The sequence below is a fragment of the Salvelinus sp. IW2-2015 genome, linkage group LG1, assembly GCF_002910315.2.
Source record: "Salvelinus sp. IW2-2015 linkage group LG1, ASM291031v2, whole genome shotgun sequence".
NCBI lineage: Eukaryota > Metazoa > Chordata > Actinopteri > Salmoniformes > Salmonidae > Salvelinus > Salvelinus sp. IW2-2015.
Genome location: NC_036838.1, coordinates 33,928,709 through 33,938,926, shown reverse-complemented (window position 1 = coordinate 33,938,926; position 10,218 = coordinate 33,928,709). Strand labels below are relative to the sequence as shown.

Genomic DNA, 10,218 nt, shown 5'->3' with positions numbered 1-10,218 from the left:
GAGACATGCTGCAACCTGAGTGCCTGTGATTTCATCTGTTGCTGGATAAATTACATCTCTTCAGTAATCTCCCTAATGTTTATTTTTACTGTGGCTAGGCTGACTGCGTTGACGGCAAAATGTGTTGGCAGTACACGTTCTCTGCATCTAGGCGGGCGTAGACCCTCTGCGTGTGTACCCTGCAGTTGGTTATAAGAAGTCCTGGATCATCGTGGAGATTCCCGTATGGGTCCGCTCGTGAGTACATCTGCTGGGTTGGTTTTGACCARGGTGCAGAGTGTCAGGATCAGCCAAAGGAACGCCATCCTACAAAAACACATAATTAGAGATATTGTTTTTTTCAGTCATTTTTTTTGTTAAATAAAAATGTTTTCACAGAAYTAATTTAGCAGATTTTCCTATTTCGAACAGCAAAACGCAGGACAATATCAACAGTGACAACGAACGTATGTCTTGTAGCTGGGAAGAAAATAAAAGATGATTAGGTGCAACATACTGATCTCCTGGAAGGGATCAGCTGAGGGTACTTGAAAATTATTATTATATTTTTTTAATTTAGTACCTCGGATTTGCTAGGCTTCAATATTTGGGACTGACTGGCCCCCTTCTATTGCCATGGGGGGAGTGTACAACTTGATTTGGTTCCTTTGGACCTAGTTGAATGTGATGTTTTGTCGACCTTTGCTGATTCTGATTTGAAAAGCCACAGGTGACAGCTTGAACACAATCTCGTGTGGTTCTGACCACGTCTTGTTCCACCTGTCGCAATGCTTCGCATGTCGCCTTGACCCCCATTTGGCCTCCGCATGGCTCATCGTGGGCATGAGCTATCATTATCCCCCTATGTGTTTTGGGAACCACCCATCTTTGTGTGGCATCGGTTTCCGAAACAAATACCAATAGGTCATCTACAAGTGCGAGGTGTTGTTTAGTTGCGTACAGTGAACACAAGTCTGTGAGCCTTCCAAAGCCAGCTCGGTCACTGTGTGATCAGACAAGAAGGCCACCAAAGTGGCGAGGGTCTCATCTTGGTGTTGCATTGCTACCAGATCACCATTCTGGAATGAATGGGTTAGCGACACGTTATGTTAGCGCGAAGACGTTTCCCACGTTGCTACATGGCTACACGTGACCACAGACACCATGGGGTCACCAGCGATCAGATTTCGCCATGCTATCGGCATGGTCGTTGCCAAGTTTGTCTCCACGACTTTCTTCCAATACACCTGTATGTCATGTTTGGTTACTAGGTCGTCACAAGCTAGAATGAGCTCTTTGTTCTTCACTTCTTTGCCCCTTGAAGTAGTCAAGTGCTTTTGTTTCCAAAATGGCAAGTGGCATAAGAAGGTGAGTCTGGCATAGTTTGAGTCAATGCAGATTGCATGTTCTGACAAGTCGTGTTTCACCGCAGTTTGCAGGGTGATAAGTACGCCAGCAACTTCTGCATACGGGCAGGTCTTGTTGCCTAGATGAAATTGAAGCGGTTTGCACAGATTGTCAATGTGCCATACCAATCCTACACCAGCTTGCAAGGGGTCTAGATGACAGTAAGAACATAGATCATGGTATCATGGTAGCAATGAAAATCGAATTCAAGAGTGAGTGTGTGTGTGCATGTATGAGTGTGCATGTGTGTGTGAGAGAGGCCTTATTTGTAGCCTCAGAGAAGAGAGTACAGAATGTAATTTTTATAAATGTGTTATTTCTTTCTTAGGGAAATGGAGCGTACTAATCGAAGAAATAAAAAATAGATTATTTTCAGTGGAGAGCATAAGAATATCACCACACTGAAAAATGAGGCGATCCTCAATAGAAATGGGTACCTTCATAATCCCATTCCACGGTACCCAGAAGAACCCGAGTTTCACATATCCAAAGTGGCCCATGTCACCAATGAATCTAAAATCGATGAAATCTTGGATTCAAATGGATTTAGGGGTGGGGATAGGAGTCTCCTGTGGTGGAGCCTAGCCATCGAGCATGATGATATCAGAGCAGCAGAAGACCGTTACCTGGAGAAGATCTTCCCAGACAGAACACCAGAGCAGAGAGAGATGCAAAGAAAGATAGGTTCCTTCCTGAATCAGTTCACCACGCCACCTGCCTTTAAGCAGGAATCGCGTTATGGGAACTTCAGGTTCACTCTCAGTCTGTCTGATCTCCTGAAGATGTACAGAGAGCAGATATGTGGTGGAGAAAAGCCTGTCCTGAAAGTGTATGAAACCTCTGTCTACAAACAGGAGATAATGTACTCTGTGCTTGTTCACTCTCCAAGTGTGGATGAGTTTGAGGAGTACCCATGTCTTGGTGATGGTAGTGATGACGCTGTCTGTGGTTACAAGGAAAACGATGTAGAGGGGGAAGGAAAAGGACACATTGTCTGGCGAGCACAAGCCATGTCAGCAACACAAAAAGTTGGGTTAACCATAAACGCCATGGACAAAATAGTAGAAACAGATGGTCATGTTTACAATACATGGTACATGTGGGACCATGTGACCCTGGCGCTCCACCTGCCAGAAGGCCTGCTCCTAAATGTTGATAGAGAGAATCTGATCAAAAACCTCACTGCTTGTGAGGCTGATGAACCGTTTCTTGGGGATCATCGCCTGTCCTTCTTAGATGCTCAGAAAAAAGTTCAGAGCTTAAACAACTCTGGAACTGATTAACAAAATCAGTCAGGCAGGTTACATTAGATGTTTAAGGATACTCAATTAACAAACCATTAACCATTTTCCTTTTTTTCTTTTTTGAACTCAAATTAACTATTTTAGGGGGGAAAGATTTGTCTCATTCAATATTTGTCTCATTCAATATTTGTCTCATTCATAATCAAATGTCAAGCAAATGCAATACAATTTAAAACGCTTATGCCATATTTGTAAAAGCACCAGATGTCAGGACTTAATATCACCCTATGTAGTGTGACAGTTTAAATAATTTAAGCATCTATGCAGTTCTTATGAAGAAATGATGAATGCCTTATAAAGCTTTTTTAACTTGTTATTTTTGTGGGGCCAAAATGATGTTGTGTTATGTATTTTTAGGTTACTGTGTCATATTGGGGCCATTTATGGTCACTAATAGATTTAGTGTGATGGGACTGCAGTGGCAGTATTTACCACTCATTCCCACTTTCCTCTATACATTTTTGCATGATGTGTGTATATTACAGCTTTTTGTTTACACTCCTTGAGTCTCTGTATTGCTATATAACTATGAGTATCATGTAATATTTTCTCTAATCTAATTGAACACAAAAAGGATGTTTTAAATGAGAAGGGCAAGATATGAACTGTTCTATTACCTGTTGTTTGTGTGCAAATTTACACATCAAATCCACACTGTTTGCCTTCTTTGGGAATAAATTATGTAAACGTCATCACAATATTTTCCTGTCATATGTTTCCCTCTTCTGTGTGGAAAACTTTTATTACACCATTCTGTGACAAAAACAAACAGAAAACTTAATGTATCAGTAGAGCAGAGTTATCAACAGACTCCTACTCATACCGTCCCAGATGGAACCATTCCAAAAAAATAAACATGTAAGAACTTTATATCTGCTGTTAAATATCATTTGTATTTATTGAATAATCTTCATTGTTGTTCTGAAAAATCACTCCTAGTCAAGTTTTCCATTTTAGGGATTTCTGAGGCCTTAAAACATCCCCAGTCGCACATTAGTTCTCATGGTCAATTCTTAGTGCCCACTAGAGCTGTCTTGTAACACCCACTAGAGGGCAGCACAGACTCAGAAGTCTATTTGATACGGTGTATGAAAGATATTATCAAGAGCTGCACTGGTCTCTTTCATTTAGATCAGAGCAGTGTTGGCTATTCTTCTTGCACCGTCAAGTAATGACCCCTCGCTTAACACATTGCCTCCTCATCTACTGCTTGTATGAAACTCACAGAGCAATAAGACACCTATAAACAGACAGAAGGGGATTGATGGTGTGCCACTAGTGCATAGTACACAGGACACAGGCCTACATCAACAACCCACCACATCTACAACCTCCTGCTACCCTCAATCTGATCATATCCATCTTCAGACCCTTCCTCACCTCCCCCTCACATCCTCTCTACAGGTAAACTACTATTCTCTCTGAGATCTCCCCTGGCATATTAATAGCTGTTTCTCTCAGCATGTTCATAATGTGGGCGTTGTGAGAGGAGTGATTTAGTCAGACCAGGAGGGAACAGTAGTGGAGTGAAGGTGGCATGTTGTATGATATTAGCCCAGTTCCTTCACTAGTGAAACACTGATTGATGATGTGTAATGGGGTAATATAGTGGAATAACATGTTTATTCTCTCTCACTCTGATATAGTGTGCACACATGCACTCACTCACGCACACACACGTAGAGCAGACTGAGAGGGGGGTTAAGCTGACAGTGCGCTCTGTACGGCTGATTAGACTCAGGGGAGTGGGCTCTGCTGCACAGTKTGAGTCTGAGCCGTGAGCTCCATGCTAAGATACTGCTAATATTCTGCTGAAGCACATTGGAGGTGAAGTGGAACCATGTCCTCACGGAAAAATAACCAGAGCCAAGTGATCAGAGGTCAAACAGAGGTATAGTAACAGGTCATGGGCTGCACAATATAATTTCTACTGAGAAATTACTATAACAGTTGAAATAAATATGMAACAACTGATTGAGAGACATTTATATAAAACAAACAAACATGTTATTTATTTAAACTTCTTCCTCATATACAACATTTTGCATGTTAAAATCACAACAAAAGTTAGTGGTCAGCAACAGATTTGAGCAAATAAGAAATAAATAATTCAGAGTAAATAAAAAAGCTTCTACTGTACCTAGTTATGTTATCAAACATTCACATTTCTAGCTTTACAGCACATTTATCAGCAAACTAATTCCAAAAAAGAGTTTAAAATGATAGTTGATACAACATTACCGTACAATCGCTAGAGTTATTCAGTAGACAGTATACGAAGTCTAATCCCCTTAGTCAGCTTTAATTGAAGTCCATACAAACTCCTTTACAACTCAGTGCACAACAGATCACCTGTTTTACAAAAAGAGAGAATGAGCAGTGCAATCCCTAACAACATTGCCAGAGGAACCTTTACCTCGACTAATAGTACCTGCTGCTGCATCAACAAGACAAAAAGCTGTCCTTCAAAAACGCATCACAGAAATAAAATGCAGCAACTAAGACAATCCGGAAGCTAGACACAGCTGCCATCTTGGACTAGTCCAAACGATAAAAGAGAAAAAGAGAGAGTCAAACAAAGGGCATACGCTATACTAATAAAAATCCTGTCCTTTATCACTCTGCCATGTGTTAGCAAAGCTGAAAAATACAAAAAAAAATGTTTTATGACTTTTATACGACTTTTGCACCAAAATGGCAAAAGTGTGTCTGTGTGTGCTGGTGGAGGGGTGGCCTGTGCCAGGCCCGCTTCACCACATGTAGTAGCTGCGTGTGGTGTCCACGGGGGAGGGCTTGCTCTCTGTACCGCCCTCCTTGTCCTTCTCACTGTCTGCCTCCCATAGGTTGATGAGGGGCGGGTAGAGCTCATTGAGGGGGATGGAGGAGGTCTTCTGCATGTACTTCTTCAGGGAGTGGTGGTAGTTCTTCCTCTTCCAGCGCCGGGCCACGTACACCCCCACAGTAGCCAGGCTGAGGAAGGCCAGCATGGTGGCCATGACGGCTAGCAGGGCGGCGCTAGGTCTCTGGTCCAACACGTCCAGGGTGAAGGTGACGCTGCGCGTGGTCACGTTGACGCACGACTTGTGGGTCTGCAGGTGAATGTTGGACACAGTGAGGCACACCTCGTACTCGGTGGCCGGCTGCAGGTGGGTCAGGTTGTACTCGTGCACGTCGACGGGCACGCGTGCAGTGTAGGTGATGTGGGGGTTGTCAATCTTCATGGTGGCCGATGCCCACTTGAGGTTGGAGGTCATGACGTTGGAGTTGATCTTCCAGGAGACCAGAATGGAGTGGGACTCGGTCTGCTTGACGTAGATCTTCATCACCTCGGCGCTGTCCACCAGGGTGCCATTGACGCGGATGGTGGTGACGCGTGTGTCGGCGCCCTCTGTGTTCTGGGCTACGCAGGTGTAGCGACCTGAGTCCTCCACCTGGACGTGGGACAGTCGCAGGGTGCCCTCACTGCTCAGGTGGTAACGCTCCGACACCGTGTCCACCGTTATCTTGCTCCCCATAGGAGACACCCAGTATATCTCTGGCTCAGGCTCAGCCATAGCCCTGCAGTCCAGGCTGACACTCATGCCCAGCTCAAGGCTCAGGTGGCTGGGGAAGGTGTCGTGGGAGATGAAGGGCAGGCACTGCTCTGGGGAGTCCTGCAGCTTCACCTCTCTGACTCGCTGGCCCCGGAGCTCGGGCGGCGAGGTACACAGCATAGCCAGGGGCTCCATGAAGCGCACGCTGGTCCTGTTGGAGCTCATCCACTGGATGACACAGTCGCAGCGCAGTGGGTTGCTGTGCAGGCTGATCTCGCGGAGGTTGGGCAGCGCCTCCACGGTGTGCTGGTAGACAGAGTTGAGGGCATTGTTGTTTAGCATCAGGCTCTCCAGGGAGGACACGTCCCTGAAGGCCGTCCGGTGCACGTAGGACAGCTTGGGGTTGTTAGTGGCCTCCAGCTTGGTCAGCTCAGGCAGGTTGTCCAGGGCGTAACGGTCGATGGATACCAGGTCAGCCATGTTGTTGATACCAAGCTCCTTCAGACGCAGCATGTTCCTGAAGTCTCCCTCATGGATCTTGTGCACTGGGTTCTTGTTCAGGTCCAGGAACTTCAGGTTGGGCACTTTCTGCAGGGCCAGCTGGGGCACCCGGACCAGCTTGTTGTCGTAGAAGGATAGGCTCTCCAGGTTATCCAGGCCCACCAGAGCATTCCCAGGAATGTCAGTGAGGTCCATGCAGGCCAGGACCAGGCTCCTCAGGCTCCCCAGGGGCTTGAAGTTCATGTCCAGGATGCCAATGAGAGGGTTCTCTCCGATCATCAGGATCTCCAGGTTGGGCGTTGCCTCGAACCAGCGGTTGTCGATAACCCGGAGCCTGTTGGAGTTGAGGTGGAGGCGCAGCAGGCTATGCAGACCGGAGAACGCCCCAGGGGCGATGGTGCTGATCTGGTTGTGGTTGATGTAGAGCTCCTGTAAGTTGCTGAGGTCCTGCAGGCAGTGGTCAGGAAGCTGGCTAATCTGGTTCTCCTCCAGGTGAAGGGTGGTAAGCTGGTTCATGTTGGCCAGGCCCACAGCCTCCATTGTGCTGAAGTTGTTCTGGGACAGGTCCAGCTCCGTCAGGTTGAACAGGGCTTCTAGCTCCCCGCTGGTGTGGGCGATGGAGTTGCTCTGGAGCAGCAGCACCTGGGTGTCAGAAGACAGGTTAGAGGGGATGTGTGTCAGCCGCAGGTCGTTGCAGTCCACCGTGGCCGCCTCCCTGTAGGTGGACTGGGGGGTGAACCAGGGGCGCACCTCACACACACACAGCCGCGGGCACTCCCCGCCCCGCACCAGGGGCAAAAGCAGCCCCACACACAGCCATCCCAGCGGGGGCCAGAGGAGGGGGCTTGGAGCCATGTTGTCTGCTCTCTCTGTCTGGTCACACTGAACTTAGAGGAGAGGCAGGGTTCCTGAGGACAGACTGGAGGATAGGTGTGGGGTCATGGGCATCAGTGTCCTCCCTTTTCAGGCTTGTAGTGTTTTTTTTCTAGAGCTGCGGTCCATCCACAGTTAGTGTGAGAGTGCGAGCAGTCCGCGATGATTGCGAGTGTGTGTGCGTTTCAGAAGGGGGCCAGGGGATGTTCAGGGTTGTCCTCTTCCTCCACTCACGTGTTTTTCTCTCTTCTCACAATTCAGCTGAATAAGTCTGCAACACACAGAAACCAGGAGAGGTATTAGAAGTCTGCAACAATGGTGAATGCATTACATTGTTCCATTATCATCCCAGAAACAGATGGTGATTTAGATAAAGAATAGATATAGAGAGGGAGAGGGAAACTGCGAGATAGAGGGGGCGGAGAGGGATTGAGAGTTCCCGGTGAGAGATAAAAGCCATAAAACATATCAGACAGTGATTTGCATTTAATTTAACACAGCTGATACTGACAAGGCTTCCCAGCTAGCACATAACATTCTGAGAACCTCTTACATCTTGGTGAGAGCGCGGTTGTTCTATGGTTATTTTGCATACAATCTTCCCACAACTTTCTGGGAATGGTACAAGATAGTTGCTTGGCTTTGGAACATCCTTAGCCCATTTAGGTACTTTTCAAAAAACTTTATTTTCTTGGAATTTCATTACTTTAACAGAACGTTTCTTAAAAGTTCAAACATGGTTACATTTAAAATAAATGTAGGTTATGTTCCAGGAACGTTCGCCAACTGGTTTGACATTGGGAATGTTCTAAAAAAAAAACATTAAGAAACAATGTTCTTCTGTGTGTAACGTCCTGACCAGAGTTATTATGTGTTTTGCTTGTTTAGTGTTGGTCAGGACGTGAGCTGGGTGGGAATTCTATGTTGTGTGTCTAGTTTGTCTGTTTCTATGTCCAGCCTAATATGGTTCTCAATCAGAGGCAGATGGTAATCGTTGTCCCTGATTGAGAATCATATAATAGTAGCTTTGTGTTGGGATTTTGTGGGTGTTTGTTTCCTGTCTCTGTGTTTGTTCTGCACCAGATAGGACTGTCTCGGTTTTCACGGTTTGTTATTTTGTTTGTTGTTTGTAGTGTTCACTTGTTATTATATTAACAATGTTGAGCACTGGCTACGCTGCATTTGTCCTCTCTTTCACCCCAGGAAGAAAATCGTAACAGAAACACCCACCAAACCAGGACCAAGCAGCGTGGCAACGGGCAGCAGAGACAGACAGAGGAATGGACATGGGAAGAGGTCTTAAACGGCAAGGGTTGCTCACAATGGGAGGAGATCCTGGCTGGAAAGGATCGCCCCATGGGAACAGCTGGAGGCAGCGAGGAGAGCAAAGGCAACCGGAGAGAGGAACCGGATGGTATGAGGGTACGCGACTAGCACGGAAGCCCGAGAGGCTCACACAAAAATTTCTTGGGGGGAACTAAAGGGAGGGTGGCGAAGCCGGGTTGGAAACCGAGCCAACTCCCCGGCTTACCGTGGAGTGAGAGGGCGTCGTACTGGTCAGACACCGTGTTATGCGGTGGAGCGCACGGTGTCCCAGTATGCGTACTTAGCCAGTGCGGCTATTCCACCTTGCGCACTGGGAGGGCTAGGTTGGGCATCGAGCCGGGTGCCATAAGCCGCCCAACATATCTGGCCTCCAGTACTCTCCTCGCCCGGCGTGCATGGCACCAGCCTTACAGGTGTGTCCCCGGTTCGCCTGCATAGCCCAGTGCGGGCTATCCACCTCGCCGCACGCAGGTACGGGGACCATTCACCTGGTAAGGTTGGGGAGGCTCGGTGCTCAAGAGCGCGTGTCCTCCTTCACCGCCCAGCCCAGTACCACCAGTGCCTACACCACGCACCAGGCTTCCAGTGCGTCTCCAGAGCCCTGTTCCTCCTCCACGCACTCTCCCTGTGGTGCGTGTCTCCATCCAATGCCTCCAGTTCCGCACCACGCATCAAGCCTCCTGTGTGTCTCCAGAGCCCTGTACGCACTGTTCCTTCTCCCCGCACTCGCCTAGAGTGCGTGCCCTCAGCCCGACATCCAGTCCGCACCACGCATCAGGCCTGTATGCTCCTCGAGAGTCCAGTGTCCCTGTTCCTGTCCCCGCACTCGCCCTGAGGTGCGTGCCCTCAGCCCGTACATCCAGTTCCGGCACCACGCATCAGGCCTATAGTGCGTCTCAGCCGCCAGAGTCTGCCGTCTGCCACGGCGCCTGAACTGCCCGTCTGCCCAGCGGCGCCTGAACTGCCCGTCTCCCAGCGCCGTCTGAGCCATCCGTCTGTCCCGAGCCGTTAGAGCGCCCGTCTGTTCCGAGCCGTCAGAACCATTCGTCAGTCAGGATCTGCCAGGCCACCAACCAGACAGGATCTGCCAGGCCACCAACCAGACAGGATCTCCAGGGCCACCAACCAGACAGGATCTGCCAGAGCCGCCAACCAGACAGATCTGCCAGAGCCCCAACCAGACAGGATCTGCCGGAGCCGTCAGTCACCATGAGCGTCCAGAGCCGTCAGCCAGTCATGAGCTGCCCTACAGTCATGAGCTGCCCTACATCATACCGGCTCCTACAGTCATGAGC

At 48.2% G+C, this 10,218-nt stretch overlaps 1 protein-coding gene across 4 annotated transcripts in view; it reads right to left on the bottom strand.

Moving 5' to 3' along the window:
- Positions 1-4,661: 4,661 nt before the first annotated feature.
- The window catches only part of LOC111966172 (leucine-rich repeat neuronal protein 1-like), a 40,153-nt gene continuing 34,596 nt past the window's right edge, over positions 4,662-10,218 (bottom strand). For 3 of the 4 annotated variants that reach the window (XM_070444419.1, XM_070444416.1, XM_023990604.2), the window contains one exon: positions 4,662-7,868. In XM_070444419.1, coding sequence (XP_070300520.1) covers positions 5,441-7,579 — 2,139 coding nt within the window. In that variant the 5' untranslated portion in view covers positions 7,580-7,868 and the 3' untranslated portion in view covers positions 4,662-5,440. The other variant, XR_002877628.2, reaches the window with a different exon arrangement.